This window comes from Nipponia nippon, unplaced genomic scaffold (assembly GCF_047370975.1).
Source record: "Nipponia nippon isolate SJK-2023a ecotype South Korea unplaced genomic scaffold, ASM4737097v1 scaffold_4, whole genome shotgun sequence".
NCBI classification, from domain to species: Eukaryota; Metazoa; Chordata; class Aves; order Pelecaniformes; family Threskiornithidae; genus Nipponia; species Nipponia nippon.
The window spans coordinates 13,648,838-13,669,264 of record NW_028262358.1 but is presented as its reverse complement, the minus strand read 5'-3'; the positions used below and the strand labels follow the sequence as shown (position 1 = coordinate 13,669,264).

General features: G+C 57.2%; 3 protein-coding genes across 4 annotated transcripts; 2 read left to right on the top strand and 1 right to left on the bottom strand.

The window, feature by feature from the left end:
- Positions 1–75: 75 nt before the first annotated feature.
- On the top strand, positions 76–4,858 carry LOC148053125 (neuronal PAS domain-containing protein 4-like). The gene is made up of 9 exons (XM_087774281.1): positions 76–1,042; positions 1,726–1,962; positions 2,533–2,699; positions 2,799–2,935; positions 3,074–3,179; positions 3,317–3,563; positions 3,840–3,949; positions 4,408–4,537; positions 4,615–4,858. The coding sequence occupies exons 1-9, from the start codon at positions 885–887 to the stop codon at positions 4,856–4,858; spliced, it is 1,536 nt and encodes a 511-aa protein (XP_087630407.1). The 5' UTR covers positions 76–884.
- A 123-nt stretch (positions 4,859–4,981) lies between these two features.
- On the top strand, positions 4,982–15,473 carry RRP36 (ribosomal RNA processing 36). 2 transcript variants are annotated; one of them, XM_087776652.1, is made up of 7 exons: positions 4,982–5,287; positions 10,416–10,554; positions 12,605–12,671; positions 13,533–13,637; positions 13,761–13,835; positions 13,947–14,064; positions 14,159–14,298. In XM_087776652.1, coding segments are annotated over exons 1-7 (750 nt in total). In that variant the 5' UTR covers positions 4,982–5,043; the 3' UTR covers positions 14,161–14,298. The 2 variants fall into 2 exon arrangements, with proteins under 2 accessions (XP_087632778.1, XP_087632777.1); XM_087776651.1 differs by having other exon boundaries at positions 4,989–5,287; positions 14,295–15,473.
- A 1,643-nt stretch (positions 15,474–17,116) lies between these two features.
- Positions 17,117–20,427, bottom strand: LOC104015790 (transmembrane protein 121). Its single transcript, XM_087773506.1, has 2 exons — positions 20,374–20,427; positions 17,117–18,634 (listed from the first exon to the last, which is right to left on the bottom strand). Exon 2 carries the CDS (start codon positions 18,631–18,633, stop codon positions 17,728–17,730), a length of 906 nt encoding a protein of 301 aa, XP_087629632.1. The 5' UTR covers position 18,634; positions 20,374–20,427; the 3' UTR covers positions 17,117–17,727.

Genomic DNA, 20,427 nt, shown 5'->3' with positions numbered 1-20,427 from the left:
GAGGGGAGAGACTGAACCAGGTGTTCTCCCCCACAGCTGCAGGCCACCAGTGGCTTGTGGCAGCTGTGGCTGGTGTGAGCCACAGCCCTGGCTGGGGTGGAAGAAGGGGAGCTGAATCCCCCCCACAGCAGCACTGCCCTGTGAGAGGGCAGGGAGGAGGATGGTGCACGTCTCCTGGGCTGCGCTGCCTCAGGAGGGTGGGTGCCCCGCAGCTCCCTGCCCCAGGGAGGTGGAGGGATGTCTGGGGCAGCCTTCCTGGGCGGCACAGAGGGCTGTGCCCGAGCCCCTTCGCGTGGAGGCAAGGTGCCTGATGTGAAAAGGAGCTCCAGCGGCAACCATAGCGGAGCTAACGCTGGGAAAGGTAGGGAAGTGCTCAGGCTGTTCCCTGGGATGTAAAGCCACAGGACAGCCGAGAGATGGTGGTGGCTGCGTGCTGGGAACAGGTGGCAGAGGGCCCAGGCCATCTCCCCAGCCCTGAGGGCTGGCACGTAGCCAGGGTCAAGCTGCTCATCCAGCAGCACAAGGTTGCAGAGGTGCCTGGGCTCCTCAGCCTGTGGGAGGTGGCCAACGCGGGTGCAACAGAGCAGCCTGGAGTGGCCGGAGAGCAGCGAAAACCCCGCGGCAAGAGAACAGAAGGCGGCACCACACTTGGGACAAGAGCTTGTTCTTCACGTACTGGCAGCACCTCGCTGTGGCGGGCGATGAGTGTTGGTGGCAGGGCTGGGGCCTGACGGGAGGCAGGGTGTGCTGACAGCACATCTGGCTCGGAGAGCTCCTGTGTTGTGGTCCTTGGCAACCTGTGAGGGCTGGGTGGGCACCTCCCATGCGTTGTCCAGCAGCTCCAGCTCCCCCGCTCAGCCACAGGCTCTCTCTCAAGCCGCACCATGAAATGGTGCAGTTTCTTTGCCATGGCATCCCCTTCCCCAGCACTGAAGCACCAACCTTACTCTCCTTGTAGGGTGCCAGGCACCAGGAAACACCCGCAGGTCCCCCAGGCTCACTGCGCTGGGCAGCGTGGTGCTGAGCACAGAGGCTCCCCAAGGTGCTCCTGGCTCTGCCCGTGAATGGCTGTCGCTGGGTCTTCTCTGGGTCAAATCACAATCTCTGGGACACCGAGTGGAGACAACAGGCCCTAGAAAGGCTCTGGCCATGCCAGCTGCCTCTAGGAGAACAAACCTTTGCTGGGGAGGCGGCTTCTCTGGGAAGAAAAGAAGGGTCCCACCAGGGAGAGGGTCACAGGCACCCCACGCCCCTTCAAGGGTTCCCTCAGGTTCAGGGTGCTGCAGCCCTGACCACCCCCTGCCAGGACCCTGCTGCAGACCCAGGGACGGGACAGTGCTCACCACCTTGGTCTGGATGTCTCCCGTGCGTTTTCTCGGCTTGTCAGCTCCCTCTCCCAGCACCCAGCTTAGTCATCAGCGATGCTGGAGAGCGGCTGCCGGGCGGGGGGGCTAGCCACAGGCCTTCAGCCCATCGCGGACCTTCTGCTGGGCTGGCAACAACTGTGGGCCAGGAGCTGGGCGGATGTGTGTCCCACGGGGGGGATCCCCTTCATCATCACCCCCTCCTGAGCAGCCAGGTTTGCTTTAAAGACCCTGGCTTCCTTTTATTGCTTCCCCTCTCAGATTGCAGCCGGCTGCAAGGGCTATTTTTAGCAGCCTGCCTTCTAAAAATAGCCCTGAGCTGTTTGGAGTTGCGTCACTGAGAGGTAACTCTCTCCACCAGCACGGCTTGGCCCCTGCGCTCCAGAAGGGTACAAAAGGAGCCCGGGAGCAGCGGGGTCAGCAGGTTCAGACGCAGCCAGAGGCGAAGGAGGCAACGGCGGCGCGCTGCCAGCTTCAGGCATCCTCGTGCCGGCACCATGACCATCTTCTGCAGCCACTGCCACAGGCCGCTGCAGGCAGAGATGAGCTGCCTGCCCAGGAGGGGCAAGCAGGCGCCCAGTGGCTCGAAGCCATTCAGGTGAGCTCCCTACGGCCTCCCACCTACAGGGCTGTGATGGCCTCCAATCCGGGGAGAGCCCCGGGCCAGCTCGCGGTAGCACCTGATGGCCCTTGCAAGGGGCTGGCACCAGCTTGGGACAGTGGGGCCACCAGCCGGTGCACGGGGAGGAGGTGCGGGAGCTTGGAGGGGCAGAGGGATTTCAGGTGGTTGAAGCGTGATGGCAGACGCAATGGGCTGGAGCTCAGATTCCAGCACTGGCTGCAGTTTCCATCCTTGCGGGGTTTGGTGGGGAGGTCGTGTCACTCGCGCTGCCCCCCCAAAGCACAGGTCATTGTCCAACCTGGCCCCCAGCGAGAGGGGCACCAGCCACGCCAGCAGCGTGCGCCCTGGGGAGCTGTGAGCACCTCTGCCCATACCCGCTGCACCGAAACAGCCACCAAAGGTTTTGCTCTCCTAGAGGCAGCTTGCACGGGCGCTGAGCATCTCCACTCCATGTCCCCAAGCTTGCGATTCTCCCCATAGCGGCAGGCAGGGAATGCTGTCCCTCTCTGTCCCTGGACACGTCTTCCCAGACAGCTGACTTTGCAGGTCAACCAAGAGTGCCTCCAAGGCTCGCCGGGACCAGATCAACGCGGAGCTGCAGGCGCTGCGCTCCCTGCTGCCCATCTCCACGCGGGAGAAGGAGCGGCTCTCCTACCTCCACACCATGGCCCTGGTGTGCCTCCGGCTGCGGGGGGCTCAGCTGTTCCCTCCAGGTACCCGCAGCACCACTGTACCCCGTGCTGGCTTGGCTCTGCATGGGGCGCTGCTCCTGCCCCATCAAGGCAGCGCTTCACCCTGTGCTCCCCCTCCAGACTCAGCTCCTCCTGCGGGACCGGCCCTCGGCACAGAGCTGCTCTCCCTGCTGCCGGGGTTTCTGCTTGTGCTCTCGGCCAATGGCAAGCTGGTCTACATCTCGGAGAACGTGGCTCAGGTCCTGGGCCTCTCTGTGGTAAGGCCTGCCCACCGGGCATCTGTGGTCACTGTCCCCGTGCCTTTGTGGCATGCACGGCATGCTGCCCCGGCAGATGCTGGCCCGCGGCTCCAGCGGGCTGGCATGGTCCCGTGATGGCAGCCCCCTCTTTATCAGGTGGAGCTGCTCGCCCAGGGGGACACAGTCTTCGACATCCTAGATGGGCGAGCGTGTGAGGATGTGCGCAAGAAGCTCCTCCTCGCTCAGGAGGAGCCCGGCAGGGGTAACGGAGGCCTTGGCCAGAACCTCACCCATGCCGCCACCCTGCTCTGGCCCGTCGTGGCTGTGGCCAGAGAGCCAGGGCCAGCCCGGCTGCGAGCGGAGCCCCTGACCTGCTCCGGCCGGTCTGTTTCCCTGCAGAAGTCATGTTTGTCAGCGAGATGCGCACCTCCAAGGCCTTGCGGCTGCAGCACGGGGGGAATCGGGCCGTGGCCGTGCACGGGCGCTTCACGGCCCTGCACTGGCCGGCCTCCTCCACCACCGCAGCCTTCCTGGCCCTCTGCACGCCGGTCACGCAGTTGCCTGCAGATGGCGATGCCGGTTCCCAGGACGACCTATTCCAGAGCACTCACATCCTAGACATGACGTTTACTGATGTCACGGAGAGGTGAGGGGTGCCTGCTCGCATCACAGCCCCAGCTGTACATTTCGGGCAGCGAGGATCGTTTCCCTTCGCTGACTCTGTGTGTGGGACACAGGTTGGACATTGCGAGAGCACCGAGACTCTCCCAGACACTTCCCAAGCCTCTTCCCTCCCTCGTTTGCAACTCATTTCTGTACCCCTGTTGTTTTGCTTTCTCCTCCATCACGCAACAGCTGCTCCTTGCTGACACAGTGCAGACCCTGCAAAGCACTCAGTCCTCACTCCCCTTGTCTTCCCCAGTGTCACCTACCACCTTGGCTACCGCAGGGAGGAACTGATCGGTCAGTCGTGGTACAGCCTCCTGCACCCCGAGGATGCTGACCTAGCGGCCAGCCAGCACAGGGCCGTGGGTGAGTGTCAGGCCTGGGAACACGTGTATCTTTCTCTGGCTACATGGTCTGGCTACACCCAAAACCTGTCTGTCCAGGACAACAGAAACAAAGTGAACTTAGTCCTGCCTGTTGTGGCTCCCTGCTCCAAAAAGGGCAAAGCAGAGAATTGGTTACATGCCCCATACACCGTCTGTAAGGTCACAGGTAGCTTCCAAGCTTGGGAACACGGGCACCCTGCTTTGCCACAGTGCTGAGAGGAGGGACGAGCCTGCTTGAGCCCCAGCTTTTTGAGAGGGTGGGGCTGTTAGGGACCTGACCCCGCTACCTGTGGCTTCTGTCCTGCTGGGGCCAGAGCAGCAGACTGACTACAGACCCCGTCAGGGCAGCCTGTGGGGTCCACGGGCGGCCTGCTGCTCCGCCCTGGCAACCGGGGCCGTGGCGCCCTGCCGCAGGCTGATGCAGCCCCTTGCCCGCAGCCCTCGGGGCCGGAGCAGGGACAGCCGTGCTGCGTCTGCTGCGCGGGGACCGGACCTGGGCCTGGCTCCACGTATTGGCGCGGCGGGACGGCGGGGGCCGCGCCATCACCTGCACCAGCCGCTGCCTCAGGTGAGGGCTCAAGCGGGGAGGAGGGCAGAGCGCTGCCGTGCGCCCCGGGCCGCCCCTCACCCCCGTGTCCGCTGCAGGGAGGAGGAGGCGGCCTACCTGCGCGCCCGACAGCACCGACACACGCCCCGAACCACGGCACCGCCGCCTCCCGCCACCGCCCCGCCGCCGCCGCCGCCGGTGGCGGGACGGGAGCTCAGCCTGCTGGCCGCACAGCTCCGCGCCCTGGCCGACAGCCTCTCGCCGCCCGCCGCTGCCCCGGCCTGGGCCTGGCCCCTACCGGAGGCCGAGGCCGAGGCCTTCCCGCCCTGGCCTGTCTCCTAGGCGACGCGCTGGAGGGGGCGTGGCCTCCCGCCGCGCAGGCGCACTGCGCGCCCTGCCGCGCCAATAAACGCCCCTTCCCCCCCCACCTCGCGCCTCTGCTTGCGCTTCCGCTTCCGCTTCCGCGTCCGCCGGCGGGCGGGGGTGGGGGGGCCGGTGCCGCGCGTGGCTGCAGGGAACGCGCGGCGATGCGGCCGCGCCGGGGGGGCCGGGACTGCCGGGACTGCCGGGACTGCCGGCCCCGGGCGGCGGGGTGGCGAGGAGCCGCCGCCGCGGAGGGGGGGGAGGAAGAGGAGGCGGCGGAGCAGCCCCTCGGGAGGCTGAGGGCGGCGGAGGGCGAGAGCTCCGGCGACAGCGACGACAGCGGGAGCCCCCCGGGGGCCGAGGGCGCGGAGGAGGAGGAGGAGGAGGCGGCGGGGGCTGGCGGGAGAGGTAAAGGCCAACGGCTCGGTCCCGTTCCGTGCTCCAGCTCCTGCCCCCTCCCGCCTGCTCGGCCCAGGGGCCGAGCTGGGGGCCGGCGGCGGGGCCCCGGGCCGAGCGGTTTGAGAGGCCTCTGGAGCAAAAGCTTCTTTCTCTTCTCCCCGGTCGCCTTCCCCGCGCGCGGAAGGCCTCGCGCCTCTAATCTGTGCAAATCTGTGCAAATCTCGCGTGTCTGCTCTGTGTTGGCCCTGTGCAAATCTCACGCGTCTGCTCTGTGCAAATCTGTGCAAATCTCGCGCGTCTGCTCTGTGTTGGCTCCGTGCAAATTTCCACGCGCGGCAGCTGGAAGGGTCCTCGGCAGGACGGGTGAACTGGAGGAGCCGGGTGGCGCAGAGCTGCGGCGACGGCGGCGGTGCTTGGGTTTGGTGCGCTGAGGCGGTTGTTCTCACCCCCAGCAGCACGCGCAGCGTGGTGTCCTTGTCTTAAAACCACCACGGTGAGAACGAAAAACCTTATGAGGAACGCGTCAAAGGCCCTTGAGGAGAATTGTGAGGGAACGGACATCAGTGTTAAATACTGTTAAACGTGTGGCACGGTGGGGATTGTCACAGGTGCGAGAAGTTCCTGGTGGTCTTGTGAGAGGAGCCTCTGTGCTGTGTTTGCGTGGGGCTGTGGGGGAGGCAGGCTTTCAGGAAGGGGATTCCAGTGGTGGGGGTGCCCCCCCCATCCGTAGGCATTTCGTTTTCCTCTCTTAATGGTGAGCTTTAACAAAGCTCAGAGAGAAGACCACTGACGGTCACCCTTGCCTTCCCACAGCTGGATGGGAATGGGAACAGCAATTTTGCCTTTACCGTTTGTCTGAGCCCTCTGTAATCTCATTTCTGGAACAGAAGCAGTTATGTTAGAGCCCAGCACTAATTTTGTCTCAGTGGAGAATGACTGTGCAGATGCAAGCCATTTCTTAGGCCACCTGGTTTTGCACCCTGGACACTCTTTGATGTGGTCAGCAGGTTGTATAGTTCTCAACAGGTCCACCTGAGAAAGGCATAAGGTTTCCATGTGTCACAGGAGCCTGCGGGAGGAGAGGAGGCTTGGGGAGGCTGTGCTGGTGAGCAGGAAAGGCCCATGTTATCAGCAGGTAACAGTAGCTTAGCAAGAGGTGGAAAGAAGAGGAAACAATCCAGAAAATCATGGAGGAAGGGAAAAAATGGCAGGAGGCAAGATGAAATGGATTATAGAGACAGCACAGGAGAGGTAGATTATATTCTGGGGGGAAAAAGGAATGAAAAAAAATAGTTGGGAAATTAAAAGTGTCAAGAAAGAATACAAGAAACAAGGAAAGTAAGCTAATCCTGTCTTTCAATAGCTATTTTGGTGGAGAACCCATCAGCACAGATTTTAAGGATTGTGAGCTCTCCTTGTGCAGAGGCTGTGGATAGGACCAGCCACTTTGGAGCAGGAAGCCAGCAACCTTTTCACAAGCACAGTTGCCAAATCCTCTGCCCAGCAGCGAACACCTGCTGGGACCATTTACTTCTGCCCCAAAACAGGCTTCTCTTTTTATGCTGGTGTCAAATGATGATGTTATCAATGTGAGTGGCTAATTCAGTCTCTTACAAATAGATAGCAGGATGTAGTTCATGGACTGATACTACTGTGTGGAAAGCACTTTCCCCATTAAGTTTTGGGTAGTCAAGTCTGGTCTGGTATCCTGTACTAATATTGAAATATTTTATCCATGGAAGCTCTGCGTGCCTTCGCTTTGTCCGATTTATACCAAATCTCTTTTCTAATCCTTTGCTAAATGTTGTGTCGTTTTATATGGTGTCTTTATCTCGTTTTCATTGACATCTTGTAAGCCTTTGCCACTTGAACAGTATTATTTTGGAATTGCAGCCAAACGGAGTATTTGTAGTGCAAGACATCGTGAAATGTTAGAGTAGCTTCCACATCACTCTTCTGCTCCTTTAATGGTTTCTTTGCCCTTTTGACTGTCCTTGCTCAGAGTCTTTCATTTGTCTGTCTGGTGATGCTTTAAGTATCTCGTGATACTCAAATATTGCCCTATATAGTGATTAATTTCTCTGTACCCCAGTAGCTTGTATAATTAGCACAGATTTTCCCTATAGTGCAGCAGCCTAAAGCTATCTGCACTGAATTTGAGCAGCGTGGTGGCAGATGCTCTTGTATAAGTCCTAGAACTTATTGGTTTTCTTAAGTCCCTGTGAACCCCAACAGCGTCATTACTTTAAATTGCTGAGCTGCTTGGCCCTCAGCTCTTACCTGAACGCGGGCACAGTTCTCTGGTCTGTAGGTGATTTCACGTTCTGGGCAGGCAGGCGATAAGTGATTGTACAAGAGTGACACGGGGAAAGATGGAGAACCTGAGGGAGATCAGAAAGGGCGACAGTGCTGTCATCCCTAATAAGACAGGGGGCAAGGGTGTTTGCGGGAGCCCAAGCAAGAAATAATATCAAACTGCAGAAGATAAGTGGGAAGGGTGTTTTGGGGAAGCAGTGTAATGAAATAGTGCCGTATTTACATTTCCTTTGTGCAGCAGACTGGATATAAGGTGTTCCCTTAACCCTCCTCAGAGAACGAACGAGCATTGACAGAGCAGAGTTCCTGGGTGCTCAGAACAAGCAAAAAGAGAACATTTCTTGAGGCCACACTTGGATATGCTCATTACATTTTCTGGATGATGTGAGTAGATTCTGAAGCAGAAAGTCTTGGTTATTGCCAAGTGAGAGTGACTGGGATGATGAGTCCGTGCTCTGAGCCAATGTGACTGACCTCATGTTGCTTCCTGAATTTGGCAGCGGATTTGGGCAGAGCATGCAGAAACTGTGTGTCACTGTGGGGCAGTGTATTGGGTTTCCATGAAGAGGTTTCGGTAGCGGGGAGGCTACAGGGGTTGCTTCTGTGAGAAGATGCCAGAAGCTTCCCCCACGTCCCATTAGCTCAGCCTTGGCCAGGGGCTCTGTCAGCAACGGTGGTAGCGCCTCTGTGGTGACATATTTAAGAAGGGGGGGGGGGAAAAACTGTTGCGGAACAGCAGCAAGAGAGAGGAGTGAGAATATGTGAGAGGAACGAGACTGCAGACACTGAGGTCAGTGAAGAAGGAGGGGGAGGAGGTGCTCCAGGTGCCAAGATTCCCCTGCAGCCCCTGGTGAAGACCGTGGTGAAGCAGGCTGTCCCCCTGCAGCCCATGGAGGACCCCACACCGATAGAGGTGGATGTGCCCCTGTGGAGAGCCCGTGCTGGAGCAGGCTCCTGGTAGGACCTGTGACCCCATGGAGGGAGGAGGCCACGCTGGAGCAGGTTTGCTGGCAGGACTTGTGACCCCACGGGGGACCCACGCTGGGGCAGTCTGTTCCTGAAGGACTGCACCCTGTGGAAGGGACCCATGCTGGAGCAGTTTGGGAAGAACTGCAGCCCGTGGGAAGGATCCACGTTGGAGAAGTTTGTGGAGGGCTGTCTCACATGGCAGGGACGCCGCGCTGGAGCAGGGGAAGACAGTGAGCGGCAGAGACATGTGGTGAATGAACCACAACCCCCTGCACTGCTTGGGGAGGGGGGAGGAGGTAGAGAAATTGGGAGTGAAGTTAAGCCTGGGAAGAAGGGAGGGGTGGAGGGAGAGTGTTTTAAGATTTGATTTTTATTTCTCATTACCCTAATCTGATTTGATTGGTAATAAATTAAATTAATTTTCCCCAAGTCGAGTCTGTTTTGCCCATGCTGGTAATTGGTGAGTGATCTCTCCCTGTGCTTATTTTGACCCCCAAGCCTTTCATTATATTTTCTTTCCCCTGTCCAGCTGAGGAGGGGAGTGATAGAGCGGCTTTGGTGGGCACCTGGCATCCAGCCGGGGTTAACCAACCACAGGCAGGATGTGATTGTTTTTGCCAGGCCATGGTTGGGGTATTTTGTGCCAAATGCATAGTATTGCAAAGGCTTAGAAAGTCTGCCTGCCTGTCACTGCTCAGAGGTGGTGTTTGCACCCAAGTGGTGTTTGCCAAGACTTTCTGCTTCAGAAGGGAGCCAATGCAAACCCTCCTGTGCCTTCTTGCCTCTTCCTTCATCATCCAGAGAATGGAACGAACACATCCAAGCGCTGCCTTAGGAAGTGTTTTCTGATTGCTAGTCCTGAACACCCAGAGGTGTAACTCCAGAAAGAATTGTTGATAATATTTTTGCATTGTGGTTATAAGAAGTGTTAAAGATTACTGTCACTGAGGGATATTAAAGAAACATAGCAACAGAAGATTCCAGAAGAATATCTTGTGCATTCATCAGCACTTTGGGTAGAATTGGTTTTGCTGTTTCTTGTGTTGTTTGTGTTGGTCTTCTAGTCAGCAGTCAGAGGAGAGAAGGAATATTTTATGAAACACGAGGTGTAAATAACACTGTGGGGAGCTCACGACAGGGCTAGAATATGAAACTGCTTTTGGGTGTTGCGGGGTTTTGTTCTCCCCGCAGTGAATCAGGTTATAAGCTATTCCTATTGGTACCGAGATGGTGGAGTCTGGGTTTCAGACAGGCCTCTGGGGTGCTGAGGAGGCTCTGCTGTGGGAATCACTTCATTGCAGACTGAGCAGAGCTATGGTGGATCTGCAGTGGGGAGAGACTGTCTCCGAGTCTTAACAGACAGATGGAACGGGCTGCGTGGTTTTCCTGCACCGTCTGGCTGGTCTCGTGGTGCGAGAGATGTGGTGATGCCCATTTAAAGGCAATGGGACAAGAACGGTGTGTTAGAGTGAAAGAGTCAGGACCGAGAGGTGACCCCTCAGAATTTGCAATGCAGCCAAACTATAGCCCAGTGCAGAGCTTGTACCGCTCTTTGTACCAGGTAAAAACTTCGAACTGGTCTTGTGTGCGCTACTGAGCGGAGAGAGAAGCAAAGACGTGTTGGGGAGAGGGAAAGACTGTTCTAGTGCTGAAGGCAGCAGTGATTAATGAGAGAGGAAATCAAAGGCTGAGAGATGCAGTGGCTTCTTTCTGCTGTGCAGTTGTATAAGGATGGCACCATTGTGCTCATGGCACTGTCTCAGGCTCCAAGACATCCCTCTTGGTGGAATTTGGGGGTGGGAAGTGCCTTGAGAAGCTGTTCAGTTCAGGTGTGTCCTGTATTCTCTTCCAGATCAATCTGACATGTCTTTTGAGGAGCTACTGCGGGTGCAGAGTGATACGAGAACGAGAGTGTGCAAACAGGTGACTGGTGAGAAGAAAACTGCAAAACCTACCAAATCTACAGTGAAGCAGCCACAAGGCAAAAAGGGGTAAAGAGGTTCTTTTGTGATCAGAAAAATGTGTGTGTGTGTGTGCTCTCTGTGCTCCAGAAGTTAGGCAGGGAGCTCCTCACAGTGTTGCCATTGCCTTGGAGCTGGTGTAGATCTCCTTTAATGTGCTACGCAATAATGCCTTTCGCTATAGTGTTTCATTTGGGAATGGTCTTTTGCTGTTTCAGAGCTTGTAATATCCTATCCTGTTCAAATCCCCAGCAGCCACCTGTTACTTGATAGTTAAATTGCCACTCAATTCCTTTACACCCTCTGTATTAAGGCACTTTTAACCCACGGCATGGTATGCTTCTCTTTTAAGCTGTGTGGTAGTGCTTTAATTGTGTTCCCTGGGCCCTGAAATAGTTACCCTGCTGTTTTCTAAACCTCTTCCAGCTTATCAGCATCTTCCGCCTGGCTCCCGCTGGCTGGAGTTGCAGTGACAGCCAATGGTTCTGGAATTTCATTCATCCTTCTGCTGTTGTCTCAACCTGTGGCTTGTCTGTGTTGATTTTCCTTTTTTCCCCTCTACAGTACTTATCCTCACAGACTTTTTCCTGTCACCAGTGGTCTTTACACCTCCTATTTGCATACTCTGTAGGTGCTATTGATATGGTGACTATAAAACGTGTTCAAGGCAACAAACACAATCAGATCTTTTTACAGTCCACCGCAGGCCCGCACTGGTAACAACTGTTATACCATTACCCTTTATTTGCAGTAGTTAGCTGGTTTTCAGTTCTCAGACTTGTATCTAAGTGATTTGAACAGGTTTCCTCTGTTACACTGGCATTCCCTAACTTATTTCTGAATCTCTGCTGAATACATGTTTTTTCTGCTGTAAACAGTCGATTAGAATAATGTTTCTGCTCTACCTTTTACCCAAGAGTCTGGGGGATTTTGTGTAATGCGGTATCTTCACACAATGTCTCTATTTCTGCCACACAGTAAGCATAATTCTGTTTTTATTTAATTCCCCTAATCCTTTAAGTGATGCATCACTGTAAATCCCACATGCTGTTTCTCTTGTTTTTGTTATGGAAGTGAGCTTCTTGAAAGGAAAAAAAAAAAAAGGACTTCAGGGAGATCCTCTGGAACTGAGCTGGCTTTGGCAATACTGTATAAAGCTGACTCGAGAGCATTGTACAGGGGTGTAGCCACATCAGCAGACATGAAAATACACTGAATGCTGCCCTAAGTGGGATTTGGAAAACTTACTTATGCCTGCGGGGTTGTTTATGTTCCTGCCGCGGTGGTGTTGTGTTGCTGAATGTGGGTATAATGCCCCCATTGTGGGTACTCTTGGTGGGTGGTTCACAGGTGTTTTCGTGTTTCTAATAACTGACCTGATGTACTGACAAATTGCAGGACACAGCATCCAAGTAATATGGGGAGAGTAATCCCCAGTTCTCCCACCTTATACCATCCCCCAGGGCACCTAAAGCACCAAAGTCTAAAGGCCTGTGTTGCAAGGAGAACTTGTTCCCTTAATTGGTTGTCACCGTGGTCCTGATCCACTGTCAAGTCTCTTTTGGGATATGTACCATGAGCCGTATGGCCCTTATTCCTGGAGGCCGACCTTTTCTTTACTTGTGTTATGGTATGCTTTCTGGCTGAGCCTGGCCACAGTAGAATTGGCCTGTCTTTGTAACTACCAGGTCAGTGTGGAAAGTCCTAACTTTGGTCTCGCCTTTCAGTGTGTGTGTTAGTCCAGAGTGGATGAGTTGGTGGGTCAGGAGAGAGTTGTTCCATGATGAATGAAAACATGGGGAGGAATAATTGAGTATGGCACATTTACTGATGCAGGTGGTGGGGTTTTTACAGTGGGGCTGTAACAAGTTTTGTATAGGGCAGTTATTTTGTTGTAGCAGCCTTGTCTGGCTCTTGACAGAGTCACCTCTTTGCTCTCTGTAGGTATCATGGTGAGGATTGAGTGGTTTCGGCACTCTGCAGTAATGTTCTCCTGAGGGTCGGGCTAACACGTTAGCCTGGGCCTCATTCTGTCCTCTGATCCTCTTAAGTACATTTTTCTCTTTTTTTTTTTTTTCAGGCCATTGGAGATGTCTGCCAAGAAGCCTGTACCTTTTCTGCGACAAGTCATCCCTGTTACAAAGAAGGTGGGTGCTCCCCCTCCCCAGTTCAGGAGCTGACTTTCCTTAGCGATGCTGATAGGGCACAGACACGGGCATGGGGCTGCTGAAGATGACACAGGCTGTTCCTGGAGGATAGGGCTTGGACCACTGTCTGGTGAGCACAGGTAGTGCTAGCATGTCTCGGGGGAGAACAAGAGATTGGGTGCGGGAGCGGCTGCTCGCTGTATAACCTGCTGCCCTGCATAATGCACAGCTTGAGGAGTAACTCGAACATTTGAGACCCAAGTGTTTCTAGAAGATGTAATGGCTGCCACCACTGACAATTGCACTGCAAGCTCTGGTCATTGTTCAGTACTAATCACATTGGCAGTTCAAATGTCCATCTAGTTTCTAATCCGAACATAACTTTGACTTATCATTGCTGGATCATCTTAATATGTTAATTTCCACAGTTGGAGATCTCTTTATGTCGCTTTCTTTTTGTATGACCTGGCCCAGGTAATCTGAAAATCTAGATAGGTTTGAATTCCCAAATCCATCACCTTGACAACACATGTTCAGCCAGCTCTTGGTCTGGGAGTTGCAGGTGTTTGGAGGCAGCACTCATCCTGCTGTTCCTTGAATTGGCTGCTCCTGGGTGGTAGACTTGCATATGGAAGTGCCTGTTGCTTGGTAGACTGGATGCAGGCACGGTGACTTTGTGAGAGACTGCCACCTTGATTATTGGACTCGGTCTTTGCCAGCTGCAGATGTTTTCAGTGGTGGGTGCATAATATTGCTAGTAAAAAAAAAAAAAAAAAGGCAAGGTCTGATCCATGGAAGGAGAGTAGGGAGGTTATTAACAGGGTAATCGTGGCCTTTTACCTTTGCCTTCCCTGCCTTCAGGTCCACAGAGACCCTCGATTTGATGACCTGTCTGGAGAGTATAAGCCTGAAATATTTATGAAGACGTACAGCTTCCTGGACAGCATCAAGAAGCAGGAGAAGGAGGTGATGCTGTGTGCCTGTCCTTGGCCAGAAGAGCCTTCCTTGGCGGGGGGCAGCTTCTGCAAAGGCCTCCGACAGTGGAGGTGTCAGGCAGGCAGTCATGCAGCTTTCTGCTCTCCTCCTCAGATGGTTCAGAAGCAGCTGAAAAAATGCCGGAATGTGGAGCAGAAGGAGAAACTCCAGCAGCTCCTGAACCGCATGGTGAGTTCAGTGCAGCATCGCCTCTCCTGTGAGGCAGTGCACTAGAAGAGAGGATGCGTGACCTGAGGTCTGCCTAGACACTTGCTGACACAGGCCGTCCTTTCTGTACAGACACAGCAAGAACAGGCACAGAAAAAACAGCAGAAATTGAGGGAGAGGGAGCTGTCTTTGAAGAGACAACAGAGGGAATTGGCCAAGCAGGGAAAGAAACCCTTCTTCCTAAAGAAATGTAAGTACTCAGTGTGAACATGCTGCAGGAAGACCTAGAGGGAGTACTGCTGACAGGACTCCAAGCACTGTGAGTTGTCCGTAATATTCCACAGAGCTGTGGAGGGATTGTTCTAGTGCTGGAACTCAGGGGACAAGCCAGGCCTGGAGCCAGGGAAGGAGAGGTGAGAAGGGGCTGGTCTGTAGAGATGATTCGGGCTTCAGTTTAAAACCTTGCTCCCCTCTCTACAGCTGAGAAGCGGAAATTGGAGCTAGCCGAGAAGTATGCAGAGCTGAAGAGGAGTGGAAAGCTGGAGAGCTTCCTGAACAAGAAGAGGAAGAGGAATGCCATCAAAGACAAGCGCCGTCTGCCCTCGCAGAAGAGCTTGTGAATGCTGTGGTCTGGCACTGGGACTCACTCTGTGCTGGCCAGGCCTGGAAGATGGCCATCCCTCTTCCCAATATCTGCCTTTCACTGTACAGTGATGCTGTCAGGCAGCAGAGCAGAGGCTGAACTGAAGGAAACAGTACTTTTTGTAGCTGAAATGTCCTCTTCACTTGTGGTTTACACCATGCCTGGGCGGTGAGAAGTCTGTCATGCAGATGCAGATGGTGTTGACAGCTGTCTCTGTCCTTGCACCTGCTCATCTCTTCCTCTAGCTAGGAGAGCATGAGCCCTACCCTGCATTGCTGGCTCTACTCCAGGTCTTATCAGACACCAACTGAGGTGGGAGGGCTCTGGTACAACACCTGCTCAGAGCAGGACTAGCACTGACTTGAGACCAGGTTGCCCAGGGCTTCTTCATTTGGGTCTGGGAATGTCCAAGGGCAGATGCCACCACCTCTCTTGGCCTCTGCTCCACGGCTTCAAGTTCTCAAGATCAAACTTTTTTTTTTTTTTCCCCCTTCCTCCTCCAAGAAACCTGCCTGGTTTTAGTCCATAATCATTGTCTGGTTCTCAGTGAAGTGCCTGGCTCTGTCTTCTCAGTAGCCTTGTCTGGGGGGTGGGTGGGAAAGAGGTGCTGTTAGGTCTCCCCAAAGCCTCCTCTTCCTGAGGGTGAATAAACCCTGTTTCCCCCAGCCTTTCCTTGCAGTGCTCCAGCCTCTGACAACTTTCACATCTTCAACTGGAGTCAGCCCAGAGGACCAGCATCTCTCTGCCGGGGGCCCAGCCTGGCTGCAGTGGCTGGATGTAGTCTCGCAAGTGATGAGTAAAGGGGAGAGGATCACGGCCCTCTGCGTGGGCTGCACCCCGCTGATGCGGCCCCTGGTGCTCCCTTCCTCACAGCCAGGGCACGCTGCTGACTCTGCTCAGGTACTGCTCCAGCAGGGCTGCCTCTCTTCCTGGCTTCGCAAGGTGGTCTCTACTGGGCTATTAGTGCTTCTAGGAAACTAATTCTGTATGAAATAAAATACCTCAGTTTTCCTTTATTTCCAGCGTTGGTGCTGTTACAGTCAAAAGTGTTTGAACTTACGGCAGTTAATGCCTCTCTCCAACATTGTGTTTGACCACCAGCTCTCGTTTCTTCTCGCTCCCGATTGTCCCTGTCTCCTGTGGCTGTGCTGACAAGGAGGCGATGCAGCCGTGACCCAGGCAATCTCTGTCTGAGAGGTCGGAGCGTGCGCCGGTGGAGTGCCTCAGCTCTGCGGGACAGAGTGCTCCCTGGGCACAGCCGTGCTGCGTGCGGCTGGGCAGCTGGTGCGTGGGGCCTGGGGAAAGGCCTTGCAATGAGCAAGAAAGGGAAGGATGAGCAACTCCGTCACACCCACCTGAGGGCGTTGCTGAAGCATCTGCCTCCGCTGCAGTCCCCGTGGGTGATGTGAGTTCTGCTCTGGTGATGGGCTTTAGTGTAGCTGGGGGAAGGCAGTAGAAATGGGCTGTGCCAGCTTGGCTAGAGACCACCGGGAAATCCTCAGCTGCCTTTAACCTGCATGTGGCTTATGGCTTTGCACTGGGCCTGGCTGCTGCTTCCTCCTCTTCTTGCCTCGTGATGTGGGATGCAGAGCCCGCTGTATCCGTGCGCCTTCGGAGGAGAGTTACCTTGGGAGCGGTGTGGCAGCACCAAAGCCCAAGGCTCTCCTGACCCCTCTGTGGCATTGGTCTGCTGTTTTATGCTCTCAGTTTTTAATCCAAAGCTGAATAAACCTCCACCTGTACTTTAATGCAAGAAGGGAAGAAGGCTGGGGGTGGCTCACCTCTGTGTCACTGCTGCCAGGGGCTTCCTGAGAGCAGCATTCCTGAGTCCATGTGTCCCTATCCCCAGCTGCTGTTAGGTCTTGCCTAGCAGGGATCGAACTTGGTGCATCCCCAAAGTGCTCCTGCTTTCCTCCCCTGCCCCCTCTGGAGCCAAATGGCTCCTGCCCGCAAGGAGGACATCCTCACTGGGATGGCCCCTGCTTCTGTTCAGCCCATTAGCAGTGAGGAAGAAGTCTACGGGCCTGTCTCTCCCTGCCAGCCCCTGGGCCCAGTACCCCGCAGCAAGGGAAGCCCTGGGCCCTTGCCCACCTCAGCCAGTGTTGTGGTGGCACTGGGCGTTGGGGCAGGCAGCAGCAGGGCAATGCCAGCTGCAGCAGGAGGAGATGCTTCCAACATCTCCAGAGAGCTTTCTCCTGCCAGGGGAGCTGCTCTTCCCCGTGGCCTCCCCACCTCAAGGAGTCAGTTGGGTTATTTTTCTTCTGTTTCTAATGCTGTCTGGCAGTGTGTCTCTGCCAGACCTGCTCTGGCATCCCTCCAGGTGGAGTGTGGGGACTTGCTATGGGTGTCCCTGGGGAGGGCAGCCATTGCGCATGGCTGGCACCAGTTGATGTAAGCGCAGCCGGTTGCACGGGCAGTGGTGGCTGACAGAGCTTCCACACATACCCCCCCCAGTGACACCCTCAGAGCCCACCAGACTCCCACAAGGACCTGCTGGCCAGGAAAAATGCCTTCAGACCCAGGTGCCTGGGATGCTCCCCTCAGACCTGGGTGAGCCCCACCCCACCCCAAACGTGCTCTGCAGCCACAGCTGGACATCCAGGCACCCACGGGAGCTGGGGGGACCTGCCTGCCGGCAGGGACACAGACATGAGAAGGCTGCAGGGCTCGGGTCTTTTATTGCAAAGAGGGACATACGAAAAAGGACAGTCACCCCCTCTGGGCCCCCCCAAGCCTGCAGCTGGCTGAGCGGGGTGACAGGCAGGGGGAGGCCCAGGCCTCGCTCCCCCAGCACGGGGACCCTGGCTCACGCAGCCGGGAGCAGGCTGCACCCAGCTGAGCCAGGGCCAAGCACCCAGCCGGAGCCAGAGCCAACCACAACGGCGGAGCAGGTGGCCTGCAGTGTCCCCATGTGGCCACCCTGGCCTGAGCCCTGGCTGGCCAGAGCGCCGTGCTGCATGGGGAGCGCTGACCGGGGGAGCCCGGCACAGGGCAGGGCTGCCTGGCCCCAGCCAGGCACGGCATACGGCAGGCAAACCTGGCCTCCTCCTCTGCTCTGCTGCCCGTCTCGCTCGGTGGGGTGCTGAGGTCCCAAACTGCTCTGCAGGGGGGCCCTCGCCATGCGACCCTCAGGGACTGGAGCAGCTTTGCCCAGGGAGGGAGGGAGCAGGGTCGTTGCCCTCTGTCCAGGCGGGGAGCTCAGCAGCCCGCCTCGGGTTTGCAGGTACGGCCAGGTGTGGCGGTGCCTAGGCTGTGGCTCCTGCTGGCTTGTCACGTGTTGTCCTGGGCCAGCTCCTCAGGGCAGGCAGGCTGGTCCCGGGACTTGTGCAGCCCTGGGGAGGGCTGGGCCTGGGTGCTGTGGTGCCGGTGCCGCTGGTACTGCACAAATGTACAGACCTTCAGCCCAATGGCCAGCATGTTCTTGCCCATGAAGATGCTGGAGACCCGGGCATCCCTGAAGAAGACCATGTTGCTGCCACGGATGAAGATGGTGGTGATGTTGACAGTGAGCATGCTCAGCATGGGGTACAGCATCATCCGGTGGGGCATGATGCCAATCCCTTGCATGCTGATCTCACAGAGGGACACGCAAGGGAGGACCAGGAGCAAGATGTAGCAGTAGAAGAACATGATGCCCTCAGCCCAGAGTGGCAGCCCCTTCTTCTGGGGCTCCCACAGGTTGGCCTGGATGTCCAGCACATCCAGCATGTCCACAATGACCCAGAAGAGGCGGTTGCGGAGATCTTCTTTCTTCTTGAATGTCCTGACGTACTCCATGTGCTCCGTGGCCACCAACAACACGTAGAGGGCTGGGATGCAGATGGAGAGCAGCAAGGTCAGCGCTTTGCGGGCTATGAGATCCAGGCTCTTCCGGTCAGCTTTATAGTTCTGGTATACAAAGTAGACTTTGATCTCCAGAACGAAGACATACAGGAACCAGAGGATCATGGCGTAGCCCCGCTTAGCTGTCTTTACCTCTGCCCCGACCCAGATGGCCACATAGCGGAGCACCAGCAGGAAGCACACGTCACCCACTGCCACCATGACACAGATGCCCAGCTTCCTGGAGCCCTGGCTCTGCTCCACCAGGTAGGCATCCATGAGGACGAGGCTGGTCATGATGAGCACAGTGGAGAGGCACACGTGGGGCTTGCTGACAGGAGGTGGGGGAACCATCCTGCACGGAGGAACAGGCAGGGCCATCAGGGAGCTGCTGGGATTCCCCATCCCCACCCTTGGGCCCCCTTCTGCCCCCCTCTCCCCAACAGCTGTGGATGGCTGAAAGAAGGCGAGGGAGTTCATAGACCCTTCTCCCACCCTATGTGCCTGGTTTGTTCCAAACCCGCAGGCTCCTAGCCAAAGCGCTCCTGAGACTCCCGGCCAGGCCACCCTGGTGCCATGTGCTGGCTGAAGCCCAGCTCCTGGGCTGCCCGTGGGGACGTGGTGGGGCAGGCTGGACAGCCTTCGATGACTTGGGATGCTACTGCCTCTTCCAGTAGCTCATCACACCGGTTAGCCTCTGCCACTGTGAAGGGTACATGCTTTATTTTCCATGCGATTTCCCAGCCAGTGGCACTGGTTATATTCTCCCACCCAGGCACACAAGACCATATCTGTGCTTTTAACCCAAGCAGGTCCTTAACTGCTATGATTCAGGACCGCTCTTTTTTTAGTCTCCTTTATTTTCATGCACAGCGTGAGGCGAAGGATTATTTTTAGCCTGGCTGTCCTGTGGGGTGGGAGGGAAGAAATCGGCCCAACATCTTCCGTTTCTTTCAGCCTCACGCTCCCCAAGAGCTCTGCCCACAGCCGTTTGCCCATGCCTACCCTGCCCCAGCACGACAAACTGAAAGCAAGGAAAGGCAGCACCAGCCCACAGCTCCAGGATGCAAGGAGCTCTGCAACGGGCCCGCAATTTCAGCTGGATGCTCAGCTTTCCCAGGCTGGGGCAGAGCAAAGCACGGTCCCCATAAGCACCCTGCCTGCCTCGGACGGCACGGGGGCTGTCAGGCTCCCTCCCCCTGGCCAAGCACAGCTGCGGGCAGCTGCTGCCAGAGACGGAGGGGGGACGGAGCCAGGGCCTCGCCGGGCATGGCTCGGCAGCTGCTCTGGAGGGGAGCCAGCCCCCCGGCTGCGATGAGGATGAAGCTGGCCTGCTGACTGCGTGGCACAGCGCTGCAGGATGGCTGCCGGCGCAGAGCCCGCTCGGCCACACCTGGGCCGTGCGGGGGCCCTGGGACGCCATCCCGGTCACCCGGCGGGCAGCGCGCGGGTGGCACTTGACCGCGGAGCGAGCGCTCGGGAGCGGGACGGAGGCAGCACTGTCAACGGTCACCCCTGCGCACCAACGCTCCCGGTGCCAACACCGATGGCGCAGGGCCCTGGGCACAAGCTACCTGAACTCCTGCTTTTTGGCCGAGGGAGTGGGCGTCCTGCGCAGCCGTGCATCCCCGGGCCCGGAGGCATCCCGGCACGTCGAGGCAGGCAGCGAAGCCTAAGCCTGCCAGACACAGGTGCCCCTGAGCGGGGAGAGATGCGAGGCTGGCGGGCGCGGGGGGACGGTGGATGTGGCACATCTGGAGGCTGGGGTCTCTCCCGCGTTGCACCCCACGGCCTCGCCAAGCCTTCGGAGGAGCCGGCGGCAGCCCGGGCCCCGGCTCAGCACCTGCCCCACCGAACGGGGCCTGGCGGGGTCAGAGCGGGGCCGCCCCCCACGCCGCCGCCCGCCGCCTCCGCGGGCCGCCTCCCCTCGGGGTGCCCGGGCCCCAGCCCCCTGCCCGCCGAGGGGCCCGCCGGCCTCGCCGGGGCCCGGGCCGTCGGGAGGGGAGGCGGGGGCAGGCCCTGCCCGCCGGCCGTGGGGGCCCGACCCGAGGAGGGGGCCCGCCGCCCGCCGCCCCCCGCCCGGGCCGCGCTTACCTCGGGCGGCTCCCCGGGGCGCCGGGGCAGGGCGGCGGCGGCGGCGGCGGCGGC